Source organism: Pyxicephalus adspersus, chromosome 4 (genome assembly GCF_032062135.1).
Source record: "Pyxicephalus adspersus chromosome 4, UCB_Pads_2.0, whole genome shotgun sequence".
NCBI classification, from domain to species: domain Eukaryota; kingdom Metazoa; phylum Chordata; class Amphibia; order Anura; family Pyxicephalidae; genus Pyxicephalus; species Pyxicephalus adspersus.
The window spans coordinates 103,052,572-103,069,480 of NC_092861.1; the positions used below are offsets into that span (position 1 = coordinate 103,052,572).

Here is a 16,909-nt window from a genome sequence, read left to right on the forward strand (position 1 = left end):
TGTTAGTAGTAACCATTTCAGCATCCCCGCTTTTAAATTTTTCAGGATATGGGATCAGAATTGTAAAAACCTGTGAAAACACAACATTGGGAGTGCTGTTTTAAAAGCAAATGTGCCTAGGAGTCCCTAATTGAAAATGCAAATTGGGGGACCCTCGGGGTCACTTACATAGAAAGGAGCATTGGGATGGTGCCCCAAAATTGATACCTACATGTAACAAATCTATAACTGTCTTATTATGATACTCCGTCTGCTTCTCCTCTCTTGAATGCCAATTTCCCTATAATGGTGGGGTGTACAAAACCAAAAATTTAGGTGCAGTGGGGAATACCACTAAAATTTCATTACTATGGTATCATCAGAACATGAAAAACTCCACCATTAAAACTCATTGCCCTGTTACCCATTACTGCCCACTTCTAACAACACCAATTTCTCTGGAATGGGGAGGTATAAGAAACTGAAAATGTGTAGGGAACATAAACTAACAACAACAACAATTAACCCCCCTAGAGTTCTAATTCTGAGAGTTATTTTATGCAAAAAGTGATCGTATTTTTTTGTTGCATAGAAATTTTTGTTTATATTGTGAACCTGTAATTCTTAAGAATTAACTCCCAGGTATAATACTTAAATGTATTATATTATAATAATAAATTATAATATATTACATAATTATAAATCATAATTATAAAAAGAATGATATATTAGACCACAACAATGTAATTTATCAAAAAAAAAATTATCAAAAATTTCTCACTGAAATTTTCTAAAACAAAGGGTGCAATATTATTGATAAATATTAACATAAATTAAATGCAGATTATAGAAAAAAAAATTACATTTTTAGTAGACATCCTGGGTGTGGTAGATTTTGAAGCAGGGTGCTGCACAAAGTCCAACATCACAGTCAGGACAGTAGAACCTGGTTTCTTTGGGTTTCTTCCTTCCTCTGTCATCGGTCTTTGAGCAGCAAACCACGCACATCCTTGTAGGTGCTTCCTTTTTCTGGGTTGATGGGATGTATTCAATGAAGTGACGACTGGCGTTCTGGGTTGACAACCTTGGAAGCACGACGTCCAGGTCTATTCATAGCCACTAACGGTGTTTGGAAATTCTTGACTATGGATTCGGAAACTTGCAAAATGACGTCTGAATGATTCACAGGCCTCTGACAATTTTTTGTACAGAATGTAGGCATTCCATAAGCATTGCTCAACAAGATGCCTGAAAATCTTCTTGTGGTACTTCCTTTGCTGTTTCCTCATTGCTGGGTAGAATGTCATAGCTTGGTCAGCTCTGTCGACACCTCCCATGGTGCTGTTGTAGTCAATCACCACCTGTGGCTTCATCACTTGTTTCCCACGTTTTGTGTGTACCAGAACGGTGGAGGCATCATGGACAGTACTCATCAGGCACACATCTTTCTTGTCACGCCATCTCAGGGCCATCATTTTGCCATTCTGCCAGGCAACAATTTCTCCTGTCTTCAGCTTCCCTTTTGCAAACAGTGATGGTAGGTTGCGCCGGTTAGCCCTAACGGTTCCATAGGCATCTGTTCTGTGTTGCAGAAGGAACTCATAAAGCTCAGGAGAGGTGTAGAAATTGTCAGTTGTGACACAATAGCCCTGACCTAGCAATGGCTCAACGAGGGATACCACTCAAGATGTTGCCAATCCATAATGGTTGTATCTGGGGTTGAACTGTGTCCATTTTCGAGTGTACAGTACCATATTCCATATGTAGCCAGATGAGGATTCCCAAAGCATATACATTTTCACCCAAATTGGTGCCCTCTTTGACGTAATGTACTGCAGCCAGCTGAGCCTCCCCTTGTAAGCCATTAGACTTTCGTCAATGCTGACATCTCTTTCTGGCACATGGTTTGCTGGAAATTTTGTAGAATCATCTGAGACACGTCCCAAATTTTCTTCAGTTTTGGTGCAGGATGGGTTATCTCATCAAATTCTTCATTGTTTGCTAAGTGCAGGTACTTCATGATGAGGGAAAAAATCGGTATTCTGACATGACTGTGCCAAAAGAATGGACTGGCAATCATTTTATTCTTGGACCAGTACCACTTCTGCACGGGTTTGCCTACAACTCCCTGCCGGATCACCAAGCCCAAAAACAGCCAAATGTCATCCTTAGTCACAGGTTCCCACTTACTGCTTCTTGCAAACCTCAGGAGCACCTTGTTGTTGTCCAGCGTACCTGCATAAAACAAAATAAATGTATTTTAGGATATGTCCTTTTATAGTGTGAAGTTTGCAAGTAAAATGTTACCAAACACAGAGCAGCAGCATATATGTTTGCAAAAAAAAAAAATAGCAAAAAATTTCAAAAAAGGTAGCAAACAGAGCAGCATACATGTTGGCATAAAGAAAATTTAAAAAGTTAGCGCTCACCTGTTTGTTTCAGCAACAATTTTTTCGATAACTTCATTGGTCAAAAACAACTTCAGGTATGCCAGGGGTTCATCGCATTCAGTCTCAATTTTCATCCCAGGTGTGCCGGTGAATGGAAATCTTGGCGGTGCTCCCTGGTCCGCATCAAGGTCAATAGGACACCATGTGCGCACAGCCACTGACCTCAGGTCCAGAATCGTCGCTCAGTTCACTTTTGTTGTCTGATGACAAATTTCCTGGTGAATCACACTATCCCTCTATTCCACAAGGGACTCCAAATCGATATCGCTGTATTCAAACTTCTCCAAAACAGCACTTGCGCCGGCAAGATTCCTTTTGGATGCCATGTGCTCTCCAGCAATCAGTCAGGAACAGTCAAGGTCAAAGATAAAGTGATGAAATGATACATTCAGGAAGTGATTTAAAAGCCATCAAAAGGTCAGATTAGTGGTCAGGACGATTAGTGGGCAAAATGTAAATTATGGCACTGGGCAATGATGCTTGTTGCACTAAAATGTGTATTTATACTTTTATTTTGTGTTTTTATGTGTATTTTACTGTAAAAAACAATTTTTAAAGCATATTACACAGATTACAATCTGCTTTTAAATTCTTGCCGGGTGATGCGATGGGGATGTCCCGCCCTGCTCACTCCACTGAAACCACCAACGAAGCTGCTCACTTCACCCGGAGGCTGTGAGAGTCACATTCTCCGGGTGATGTGAGCAGCTATAGTAAATTTCGGGGGTGATGGCAGCGGGAAATCGCCGCTGGCATCAACCCCGGAATTTACTATTGCTGATCGCATCACCAGTTAGATGTGATGCAACCATGCAGAAATCCTGCATGCTGCATCACACCCAACTGCAGTTGCGAGCAGCGCCGTTGGTTGGGACCCGGGTGGCATTTAAAAGCAGATTACTCGGTAATCTGCTTTTAAATTTCCTGCTGGGCCACGCCCCCTGGCGGACAGGCGCCCTGGCATCACAGCGGGATCATCCAATCGCCGCTGGAGCATGGGGCACTTTCTGCAAGTTTTTTCCACCCCGAGTCACACTCAGGATTACAGCTAGGGGGGTTAAGGAGATCTGAAGGATTGAACATGGTGAGTTGTTAGGCTGCAGAATGACAAGCAGCCTTACACACACAGCTATCACACAGCCGGTGGATGAACTTCGCAGTTTTTGTTGCCCATAGAGTATGGGCAGTAATGGGGATGGAGGCAATGGCTTTCCTGCCCCTATCTTGCTATTACATGCATGATGCTCTTAAAGTAACACATTTTAACATTATACAAAGGTGACATTCCTCTTTTTATAATAGAAAAATGTTTTTTGTTTTTTTTGGGTTTTTTTGTTTTTCTTTTTTTTGGGGGGAGGACCCCTCCCCTTCTGTTTTTACTGACATGGTGGTAAAGACTGCAAGGTAACTCTGCATCTTCCTGGGATTTTTGTGTCACATATCCCAGGTGGCTGTGGGCTGCTCCTTTTGAGCATGCTCGACATCTGGAATATATCATCAGGAACTTTCCTATAATGTAAAAATAAGGGCTCAAACATACGCAATGAGATCAGCACCTGATGGAACAGTGAGCATTGAAAAGAAGAGGGAAGCTGAGGCAGCATGGGACTGGCTGGGCTCAATTTGTTGACAGATTCTTTTCACAAAAGTTTTGCGTTATCTAGATTTAGTGCTAGGAGGTGACCTCTGAAGTCAGGCTGAATTCACACTGGCAGTAGGATTGCATTTACCCCTCACTTTCCTCTCGCCAGGAAAAAAAAAAAACGCATGGCGCTAGTATCAAAATTATGTTTCAGACCTATATGTCTACTAAAGAGGTTGCGATTTTGCCATTCAATATAAAATATTTATGCTTATAGATACAAAACACACGTACAAAAAGCCAGGTACACAAGCCCTGATGTTTCACAGTTCACAAAGTGTCTGCATTGAACTTCTACATTTTTCTGGTATTTGGCCCAAGAAAGAATTGTCCATTTTATCATAAATCTATTTACATTGGTTACAGGATTTGGCAACAAAATTTGTCCCAAATTGGTGGCATGGGTCTTTTCTAGTATTTGAGAAGTGAGTTTTAACAACTTTGTCCTGTATTGATGGAACTTTTCTATATACAAATTCTGGTCTCTCAGATAAATGTTTTCTGATTGTTAGAAGAAGTCAATACTTAAAGCATATGTTCCATATTTGTTTCTTGTTTCTCGTGTAGTTAGTAATAAGTCTGTGTGTTCTCATCTCCCTTTGGTTTATGGTGTTTGGGAGAGTGACGTGTCGGGTCCCAGGAAACACTGTATATTAGGGAATATAAGGCAGAGAGAAAATCCTAATTCCTAGCCAGGACAGCATGAATACGCAACAGGTACCCAGATAGGAAGTTTTCAACTTCAGGATTTGGCTTGAAACCTTTCTTTCCTCTCCTCCCATATTGGGAGATTTAAATCAACTTTGGCAGGTACATTTATTGAAATTTGAAACTGCATTCAAAACCTCTTTGCAGTAAATCTTGGGGGGCAGTACCTTTAAAATGAATTGTTTGAATGTCCATATATGGTGGTGAATGCTAAATTACATTATATGGATATATAAACATTAATACATAAATTGAATGTGGATATTTTCCCTTTTGCATAGTATATTGGTGTTTTGTATTATACATACCAGCACATATAGAGGTTTGATTGTAGTTGGAAAACCAAAGAGGATTTTTTGGGGGCAAAACAATTCCTACATGCCCTACACCTTGTTATAGTCTGGGTCTCTGTGAATAAAGATCTAGCTCCCTCCCTGTCCTGAGTTCTTTCACCTAAAATGGGTAATACAACCATTTGGCTGAGGAGCTAGCAATTTGTTATAAATGTGTTTTGTTTACATATTTTAAATGCACACTTAATGATTTTGATGATTATAAGGTCTGTATCCACCAATAAACTCCTGATGAAGCGGTTTATTTGTGAAACGTGTTGATACATAATGAGATCATGTTAACGTCATGGAAGGAATCATATGTAAATTGTTTATCTGATAATATGTATTGAAGTACTATGGCGATATTATCAAATGACCTTATAATAGGTGCAGAATATGTTGATTTTTATTACAATTGTGATGTTGGGATTTTAATCAATGTGGATACAATAAAATACTAAAAAGTTTTTAGGAAATTGAATGTGCATGTATAAAAAAAATCCCCCATATCAATACGAAAGTATTTGTAGGAAATTTCTTGGCAGATAGTAAAAGGTATGTGGAATAATTTGTCTTTGGGTAACTCATTCTCTTTAGAGAATAATCCTAATTTACCTCACTTTCAGAGGACTCTGGATCCGGTTCACATAGAAGATTTTGGGCCATATTGTTCCGATCTTGCTAAGTTTGCTCCCTTGAAATCCCAATCTAAACTTTTTTTTCTGCAAATTTGTGATGTGTATTATGTTGTTATAAGTGTTACACATGCCTCCGGATTAATATGATACACATGCAAATAAATGGAGTTTGGGGGAGTGTGGGGTTTGTATTAGGAATTAACAGCATTTGCCATTTCAGTTCAGTGGGGATCGAAGTGCAAGCTTCATTGGCATTGTATGCTGCAGATGTCCTCACAACTTCACTCTGAACACTGGTTGTAAGGCTGGTTTGAATAGCTGTTTTTAATTTTTTTTTTGTTTATAAAAGGTACTAGGGTAAGAGTACCAAGGCCATAAAGACTAAAGATGTTTTTACTTTTTTTTTTAATAATTATGTAAAAATAACACTCAAGGCTGTCCATTCTGCACATGCCTGATCTCAGGTATGCACAGAAAGAGCTTTTTCTTCAATGGGGTAAAAAAAAGATGACAATCTCACGCATGCACAGTGAGATTGGCACTGTTTTTTCCTCATCTACGTTAGGTGATGTACAAAGAAAGGCGGATAAAGGGGAAAGAAGAAGATTGCATGCCTGGGGCGAAGGAGGATACCAGGACATTATGGGACCCGATTCAAGAAACCTTCTGAGGGATCGACAGATCAGCGCTTTGAGCAATATGATAGCTATGGTGTTCCCCTTCTGGTCTAACCAGTCAGATGTCACTTTGTTGACACCATTAGGGTATGTTCCATTTAAGCCTCAGTGTTTTTTTTAGTGTTATGTGGCCTAAAGTGTACTAAGAAGTTATCTAAACTGCCATTTCTACCTGGTTCATGCTATGATCCTTTTGGATTCACTGACCCAGAATGAATATACAGCCAATGTGTTCAGCTAATTGCCACACAGTTGCACGCTTGTTTTAGGTGTGTGATTTAAAACTAAATTACTAAACAAAAAGACAAATAGCACTCCTTACAATTAGTTCAACAATGGCAGCTTACATAATTTCTCAACAGAGGATTAGCTTTGGCAGCTATATCATTGGCAGCTTCAAAAAAATAAAAAATAAACATCATAGTAAACATCATACTGGGGTTAGCTACAACAAATGAGCTTACAAGATCTATTTTAACAGCATGCTTTAGCTTCATGAGGAAAATATTTTAATAACTTCTAAATAATTGTTGCTAGCATACTAACCTGGTGAAGAAAGTCCAAATAGAATGAATGTGCTTTCATTTTATCTTCCAACTGATGCAAAAGAATCAGGGAAGTATTACTTAAGCAAGCAGCTTCTGAGGAAACAGAGGGCAAAAGAAAAAGCTAGTAAACAACATTACTGCACAAAACTATTTCTTAGGTCACAAATTTTTCACAACAAGACAAGATATCATACTATAAATGTTGTCAGCAATGCTTTTTACTTCATAAAAATAGTAGATGGTTTAGTTTTGTATCTTTAAGGTTAAAACGGTGCCTAATACACATAAAATTCTATATAAGCACGTTCATTAAAAAGTTTAGGAAAACTCAAGTTTTGCATACTAGTTATTTTGACTATGAGATTGCTGAGGAGTGCCTAAAAACTCATAAAACTTTAAACTTTGACAGTATTAAAAAATAGAAAATAAATTGATTGACTGGGTGGTATTAAACTTATCTTACCATCAGGAACTGACTCTGCCCATCTAGGGTCAGAAGCAGGATAGTCATCCACCAAGTCTGTACTTATTTGTGCAACAGCTTGATTCAATTCTTTATCTGTTCCTAAATCCTTTGTAGTTGAGAACATACTGTCCACCATACGTTGCGCTTCAAATGTATCCTTCCTAAAAAAAAATACATTTCGAAGGTTTTAATTCATTTGCTTAAAATGTTATAATTATTCTACCCAAAACCCATATTTATGACAGTTCTAAGTGTACAATATTTATCTAGAATTAAATAGCCATATTACTTTTGATTTCCGTGCAACAAAATAAGACTGTCATTGGATAAATATGATTTGTGCCAATGTTAGCCTAACTAAAACATGTTAGATGCTTGACAAGCTAAACTAGCAGTGTCAATAAAAGTTAAAGATTCAAATTTTCACAAATCACAAAAGGCAGAAGTCCTTACTAAATACTATCACTGGATTGAGTCAAAGTCTACATTATTGTATATTTTTTCCCTATTGTTACATTTTTGTCCACTGCGTACTAGGGATTTACACACACACACCTACAGTGGCTTCAGAAAATATCTAGACTCTCATAGCTTTCATCAATTTGATTATGTTACAGTTTTTTTCCCCTCATACATTTACGCATGACAAAGTGAAAATAGTATTTTAAACAATTATGTAAAAGTATTTAAAAGAAAAAAAAACTTGTATATCACATTTACTTTGGTATTTATTGACGAGAGTTGTCCCTAAGCCACTCCTGTGTTGTCTTCACTGTGTGCTTTGAGTCATTGTCATATTGGAAAGTGAACTTTCTGCCCGGTCTGAGGCACGGAGCACTGTGGAAAATGTTTTCATTGTGGATTTCTCTGTACTTTGCTCCATTCTTTCCCTAACCCTCACCAGTTTTCCAATCCCTGCTGATGAAAAACACCCCCACAGCATGAATCTGCCACCACCATGGATTACTGTTGAGATAGCATTGGGCAGATGATGAGCGGTGCCTGGTTTCCTTCAGCCATAACATTTAGAATTGAGGCCAAATGGTTCAATTTTTGTTTAACGTGGCCTTTCGTGTGTTTCGCACATGCCATATGCCATAGGATATAAAGATCAGTGAAAGGCTGCAGTTAGCGTTGTCCCTCTGAAACTTCATCCCATCTTCACACAAGAGCTCTGGAGCTCAGTCAAAGTGATCATTGGGTTTTTGGTCATCCCTCTTACTAAGGCTCTTCTCCTTCGATTGCTCACTTTGGCTGGGCAACCAGCACTTGGAAAAAATCCTGGTTGTGCCAAATATCTCCCATCCTGCCTCCCACATGTAGGCCACTGTGTTCTTGTGTACCACCTTCAGTGCAGCAGAATTTTCTTGTAGCCATTCCGAGATCTGTGCTTTACAACAATCCTGTCTCTAAAATCTGTAGGCAGTTCCTTTAACCACATGGATTGGTTTTTGCTCTGATACGAAACCTTGGTTATGAGGCTCTCTATAAAGAGATGTGTACCTTTCCTAACCATGTCCAATCTACAGTTAGAATATTTGGAAACAACTTTTTTCTAATGTTGGTTCTGTACATTTTATTTTAATTTAATTTTAAATGAAACAAATCAGATGCACTTCAGCTGCAGAGTTTTAACTTTAATTCAGTGGGTTGAACAAAAAGATTACATAAAAATGTGAGGAACTAAAGCCTTTTTTCAACACAATCACTTCATTTCAGGGGCTCAAAAGTAATTGTACAAATTAAAATGAAATAAAATGTTCATTTCCAATACTTGGTTGAAAACCCTTTGCTGGCAATTACAGCCTGTAGTCTTGAACTCATGGACATCACAAGATGCTGTGTTTCCTCCTTTTTAATGCTCTGCTAGGCCTTTACTGCAGCAGCTTTCAGTTGCTGTTTGTTTGTGGGTCTTTCTGTCCGAAGTTTAGTCTTCAACAAGTGAAATGCATTATCAATTGGGTTCAGATCAGGTGATCGACTTGGCTATTTAAGAATATTCCACTTCTTTGCTTTAATAAACTCCTGGGTTTAGTTTTGGCTTTATGTTTTGGGTCAATATTATGAACCACCTCCCAATCAGTTTGACTGCATTTAGCTGGATTTGAGCAGACAGTATGTCTCTGAACAGCTCAGAAATAATTTGGCTGCTTCTGTCCTGTGTCACATCATCAATAAACACTAGTGTCCCAGTGCCACTGGCAGCCATGCATGCCCAAGCCATCACACTGCCTCTGCCATGTTTTACAGATGATGTGGTATGCTTTGGATCATGAGCTGTTCCACGCCTTCTCCATACCTTTTTCTTGCCATCATTCTGGTAAAGGTTGTTCTTGGTTTCATCTGTCCAAAGAATGTTTTTCCAGAACTGTGCTGGGTTTTTTAGATGATTTTTAGCAATGTCCAATCTACCTTTTCTATTCTTGAGGTTTATGAGTGGCTTGCACCTTGGAGTGCACCCTCTGTATTTACTTTCATGCAGTCTTCTCTTTATAGTAGACTTGGACATCGATACACCAACTTCCTTGAGAGTGTTGTTCACTTGGTTGGCTGTTGTGAATGGGTTTCTCTTCACCATGGGAATGATTCTGCAATCATCCACCACTGTTGTCTTCCATGGACGTCCAGGTCTTTTGGCGTTGCTGAGTTTGCCAGTGCTTTGTTTCTTTCTCATGATGTACCAAACTGTAGATTTTGCCACTCCTAATATTGCACCAATTTCTCAGATAGGTTCTTTCTGTTTTTGGGGCTTAAGGATGGATTGTTTCACCTGCATGGAGAGCTCTTTTGACCCCATGTTGTCTGTTCACAGCAAAATCTTCCACATACACGCACCCCCTCTCAAATCAACTGCAGGCCTTTTATCTGCTTAATTGATAATGACATAAAGGAATTGCCCACTAGACCATGAAAAAGCCTTTGAGTCAATTGTCCAATTACTTTTGAGCCCCTGAAATCAAGTTCTGTGTCAAAAAAAAAGGCTTTAGTTCCTTACTTTTTTATGCAATCTTTTTGTTCAACCCACCGAGTTAAAGCTGAAAAGCTGCAATCAAACTGCATCTGAGTTGTTTCATTTAAAATTAATTGTGGTAATGTACAGAACCAAAATTGTCTCTGTCAAAATATTTACGGACCTAACTGTATATAATCTATCACAAACACTGACTCACTGACAGTCTGCAGACCAAGAAATGCAAAGGAAGCAGACAGAGGGAGCCCAGAAGACCGAAGAGAAGGCATCTCGTGGATGTACACTGTAGTTTTGTACAGTGTACTCCTCGGAGGAGCCGGCTGTACGTGCGGGCACTTGCTAAACAGGTAAGTCGTAAAATGAGGAATACCTGTGAGAAATGAATAAATGTGAGAAATTTTAACCCCTATGAGCAGGGCTCCAGAGTCCAACCCAATTAAGCACATGTTACTTGTTATTGAATGATGTGCCAGCCAAAGGATGTTAGAGAAATATAAAAAAAAAACAACTTTATAACATGAACTATGCAGTGTTCCTAAAACTTTGTCTGCTCTGGTTAGTACACCTTTGTACTAAATCTCTAGGCAGGACATGCTGGGCTGAATTGCCAGCAATTATCATTTTTGGCCAGCTAGCTGGCAGTTAGCACACAGCTGCTCAATCCAGGCTTGTTGCAGAGAGCCTTCAGTGAGTCTAGGCAGCCTGCCAGTTTGGAAAACTAGGATGATATATATTTGGTGTTAAAAAGGCGTTATGGCTCCTGGAGGCCTTTTATGCACAGCTAGGCGTCCAGGACCATTTTTAGGCAAAAAAAAAAAGGCATTTGCTATTACTTGAGTAGGCAAAATTTGGTTAAAAAAACAAAAACAATAAAAAAAAAAAAAAAAAAACACTAGGTACCAGGTATTGCAACTGCCTTTAGAGACAATTTTCCTCCTCATTTAAGTCTATGGAGGCAGCAAACTACCTCTGGACGCTGCATCTGCCTGCCTGACAATTGAAAATAATGGACCGCCAGTATAACAAACAAGATGTGCCTCTCAAAGCTTTACTACAATTTAGATCTTCAACTAATTGTTGGCCATAGCAGAGCCCTGGTGTGTCAGGGTGTATGTAGATTTGATGTATAATGTCAGGCTCAAATCTGCAGTGGAAGTAAGCAAAAATGCATAGCTCACAGCAGCTTGAACCTTGCCAGCCTCTTGGCACTTCCTAAAAGAACCAGGGTTTGACGATTCACCAGTGGCATTAAGTGGTTCTGAAATGCTCACTGCCACCCAGATTCAATCTCTAATGGCTTGCTGTGGGTAGATGCTACATGTAGAATCTAATCAAAGCAGTGAGTCACTGGCGTGAGGAAGCAGTAACCACTGGCAATCTCACCACCAGTCTGAACATGGCCTAGCGTATAGTTCACTTCTTTCAAAAAATGGTTAACATGGGGACAACTAGTTCAGAGGTTTTACTTTTTTTTTCCTCCAAATAGTTTCTGTTAAATATTGGAGTAAAATTCGATATGATGTCGTGTCCATGTACGTGACCGTCAAAGTGAAGAGAAGAGCATGTGTTTATCCATCACACTTGACAGTGGTAATGCTATGTTTGGAACTGCCCAGAAGGCTGGAACAACTATTCTTGTGCTGTATAAGCAAAGTTTTTGTTCGCCATTTCTGTATTAATGACCAGATTTGATTGATTAGCTGTGAACATATCATATCAATATTGTAGCATGCCATATTAATTAGCGTCACATGACACACATTTTACATAAGACAAATACATACACTTTCAAATCCAGGTATTCTTACTACATTTCTAATGTAACCTTTCCTTGTGTGCTGCCCAACCCACTACTTCACCAGAGAACATGGTTTGTTTTCTACAAAGCAACGCACCATAGTCCCAACACGTCCTGTTCTAGGGTTAACAGAGTTCTCTCAGAGATTAGGTACTTCAAGGAATTTGTGGAAAAGTGTTAATAGGTAGTGGTATAGGCTTTACTACTAGGTAAGGTAACAAATTCAAACGAATATTGCCTTTAAGGACAGTTAAACTTCAATAAAGTTTTATTCCTTTTTAAATAATCTTCAGTTAATTCAATTTGTACCAGGAAGGGCAGGCTCATTCATAGTTCTCCCCAGCCCCTTTCTGGTGGGTGGAGCGCCCGGCTGCTGTGCCTCCCCCCACAGCAAAATTGGGGACCCCCGGGGCCACTTACATAGCAAGGCGCATTGGGTGGGGCCCCAAAATTGATAACATTGAGAAATCAATAACTGTCATACTAACTTAACCTGTCTGCTTCTCTTCTTTGAATCCATTTTCCTTAGAATAGTGGGGTATAACGAAAATGTAGGTGCAGTGGGGGCACCATCAGAACATGAAAAACTCCACCATCCAAATGCACTGCCTTGTTACACATTACAGGCCAACTTCTAACACTTAAACCCCAATTTCTCTTGAATGAGGTGTAAGAAACTGAAAATGTGTGCAGAACATCTGTGGCAAACATCCCTTAAAATGTCATTACCATAGTATCATTACATTGTTTCTCAACCTTTCTGACAGTAGGGCGCGTACCATAAAATAAAATTTTGCAACGGCCTGGTATATTTACAGCTTAAACTACTCTGCAATAACTGAGAATAGCAGAGTAAAGTAAGAGAGCTGGTGTCCTGTCAGGTGGCAGAGCTGATGGGAATAGCAGAAAAGTGTAAGCCTTACATTCATTGCTCTACCATTCTCAGAAGCTTCTGTGTAAGCAGTGTAAGGAGAGCTGCCCGTGCTTCTGCTAGTTGCGCTCCTGTTGTCATACTGTCAGTAGCTTTAGAGAAGTTTAAGAAGGATCGCCGGTGCTACCGCTGTGATGTGATGGTGCTGCAGCAATAATACTCTAGTGGTAATTAGTCACAAGAGACCTCCACTTGCACCTACATTTTAATATACCTACAGCTGCCCATCCAGGAGAAATTGACATTTACCATAGTATGGTAGGAGTGATGAAGTTTTCGGGGGGGGTTAGCCACAGGAATCTCCCTTTTCTCTACCTGTAAAGAGAAATTGGGGTTCAGAGAAGGTAAGTGGCCAGATTTTTTTTGGCATACGTCACAGTTCTCTGCAAGTAAAGGTCTCATTTTTTCCCCTTTAATAAGAAAAGGATTTTAGGTTTGGGACCCCGTATCTGACAATTTATGTTTAGAGCACTGAAATTAAGTTTAGTATCCGCTCTCAGGGTCCCTGCGTACCCTGAAAGTTTTAGGTTTCTACAACAATCAGTGTAGAAGATTTGAAGGTTTCCACATGGGGTAATGTCAGCAACACGGACAAGACACGCTCATGCTCTCGTGCTGCTGCTGTACGAGAGGTGGGATTATTTCACAGTACAAGGTAGACAGGGAGCAGCACAGCTGATCTCGGGGGTTTATAGAACATGCCCACACTCGAAGAGCTCACACTGAAGCGCGATCTCATAGAAAAAATAGAAGATGTGTGCACAGGCAGTAGTACGCTTTTCAAAGGTAGGATTTTCTCATAGGACTCTGGTGCTTCTGCCTCCTGTCATTTGCGGCCCCCCAACTCACCTGCCATGGCCCGGGGGTTGGGGACGACTGCATTAGAACATAAAAAGGTTCAGGTACTCGTATGGTACCAGTCAAGTTTAACAGGGAGGTGCATTTTGATGGGTGGCATTTATGTTGTAATGATACCATGATGATGAAAGTTTGGGGGGTGTTAGCCATAAGTGTCACCCCACTTGCATCTACAGTTTTGTTTACCTGCACTGCTCTATTCTAGAGATATTAGGGTTCAAGGTAGGGAAGTGGACAGATATGTGTAACAGGACAGGGCGATTTGAGGGGCTTTTTTTTTAATGTTCGTATGTCATGCTAATGACATTTGAGGGGCGGTTTGTACATGTCCCCCACTTGCACCTACATTTTCAGTTTCCAGCACCTCCTCATTCCAGAAAAATTAGGGTTCAAAGAACAGAAGCAGAAAGAGTAGCACAGTAATACAGTTATAGTTTTGTGAAAGGTAGGAATATTTTAGGGGCCCCACCCAAATGCTCCTTGCTATGTAGATGGCCCGGGGTCCCCAATTTGCATTTTCAATTTAGGGCTGCTATATATACTTGCCTTTGAAAAATCAACCCCAATGTTTAATTTTCAAGTTTTTAAACTTGTGATCCTCATATCTAGAAACTCTTTTTTGGTTAGTAGTCACTATGAGGGTACCCTGTGTACCTTAAAACTTTCAAGTTGTTACGACCAATGGTTTAGGACAGGTGTCAGCAAACTTTTTGGACTACTAGGCTATTTCAGGAGGTCAAGAAGGCACACCAGGGTCAGAAGGTGTCCAAGGAAAGGTTTTTTATTTAAAATACATACGATCAATGGGAAATATGATGTTGCATGTTCCTAGAGACAGATACAATATTCGGTTCTAATGACATATATAAATAAAAATTAAATAATAAATAACTGTTATTAGAACAGGTTCAAAGCATTTTTTTCTTTGTAATGGGACTTTATAGGTGCTTTGTGCAATAATTTGCTTAATGACAAAAAAATACTAATTTTGTTTAAAAGAAAATGTTTCTTTTAAAATGTTTTATTCAAATGTATGTTTATCATTATTCACTATCCCAAGATCAATGCCTCAGGGGTTAGCACTCTGCAGAGTCCTCTGGCCTTTGCAGAGCTGGGTCCCAGGTTTGAATCTTGGCCAGGACACTATCTGCATGGAGTTTACAGGTTCTCCCCATATCTGCGTGGGTTTTCTTGCAGGTACTTCAGTTTCCTCGCACATTCCAAAAACTTGCAGGCAAGTTATTTGGCTTCCCTCAAAAAATTGACCTTAGACTACATTATTGACATATGACTTTGGTAGGGACATTAGATTGTGAGTCCCTTTGAGGGACAGTTAGTGACATGACTATCGACTTTGAACAGTGCGGCGTAATATGATGGTGCTATTTAAATACTGTGTAGTAACAATAATTTATCAGATGAATAATATATGATTAGTAACTAATCATTAATATATGATTAGTTACTAGTCATAAATGAATCATCTGATAAATGATGCATCATTAGTTGATATAACTTACTTTTGAACTTTACTTCTTTTTTCCTGGCTCTCTGTTACTGCTTTTGAATCTAATCCTGTGTCCTGTGTGTAAGCACCCGAGAACATGTGCGACACAGGACTCCTATCAGCGAGGGACTCTCTCGAGTCCGGCGCTACTGGTTTCGCCCCCCACCAGGAACGCTCCTGAAGGGAAATCCCTCTACTCTGCAATGCATACAGAGGAGAGGGAGTGTCCCCTTACTCCGGCGACAGAGGTGTTAGCGCCGGCTGTGGTAAATAGGGAAGGGAGCCACAACAAGGAGGCTCAAGAGCCGTACCCGGCCCTGGAGCCATGGGTTGCCGACCCCTGCCAGCTAGCTGAGACTAGGCCGGATCGATCATTAAAAAACTAGGGGCGTTAGGCCCGAACGGACTACTGGCTAGGCCATATCTGGCCTAAAGGCCGGAGTTTGCCGACCTCTGCTGATGACTGTTCGACACATAAATGTCATTTTTTTTTTAAATAAATGTTATTTTTACATAATAAATAATTTTTAAATAAAATATGGTGAAAGTCAGATGACGTGGAAAAGAACCTGAAAGAAAGAAAATGGCAACGCTGGAACGGTGAACATTGGAAAGAAGAGGGAAGCTGGGACTCGCTGGGCTTAATGAAAAGAATTTCTTTTTTCCACAAAAGTTTTGTGTTACCTAGATATAGCAACATCTGAAGTTAGGCTGAATTCACACTTTCCTGTGCTTTGCCTTCAAATCCCTCCCACGGTTTTTGTTCCACTTCTGATCTGGTAGAAAAATACAACCCTAGCTGCTCTCTACACTCCTCCAATGACCTAATAATGACTTCCTCACTCACAACTTTGTCACATGCACTGCTCCAAGACTTTTCTAGAGCTGCCCAACTGTCTGGAATGGTCCTCTGCATACTATTCAGCTTGTGCCTACTTTCTGCTCATTTAAAAAAGCACTTAAAACCCATCTTTTCAAACTTGACTACCCGTTTTCTTCTGTAGCTTAAAACCCTTACTACTTCCCACCCCTCCAAAACTTCCCTCCTATTATGAGATACGTTCCCCACCTCCTAGACTGTAAGCTAATCAGGGCAGGGTCCTCTTCGTGTGTCTGATTCTGTCTGTCATTTGCAACCCCTATTTAATGTACAGCGCTGAGTACAATTATGGCGCTATATAAATCTGGTTTACTAATAATGTCACAAAGAGTAAAATGAGAATTGTACTTCTCTACCTCCCCTCTCTCATCCTTCTCCTTTCTAATTGTCATTTACATTCTCATTTGTTGATTTTCTCTCTGCTTTTAACCTTTTGTCTGCCCCAGCTGAGTTTTCTCGTGTGAGATAAGCAGTGCAAATAAGCCCCAGCCCGGTTTACTGTATTGCTGTGAATGCTTTGA

General features: G+C 39.9%; 1 protein-coding gene across 1 annotated transcript in view; it reads right to left on the reverse strand.

Annotated features, from left to right (window-relative positions):
- The window catches only part of NUP133 (nucleoporin 133), a gene marked incomplete in the record, with an annotated part of 161,866 nt that overhangs the window by 100,291 nt on the left and 44,666 nt on the right, over nucleotides 1-16,909 (reverse strand). The window contains 2 exon segments of the mRNA XM_072409194.1: nucleotides 6,976-7,070; nucleotides 7,441-7,604. Coding sequence (XP_072265295.1) covers nucleotides 6,976-7,070; nucleotides 7,441-7,604 — 259 coding nt within the window.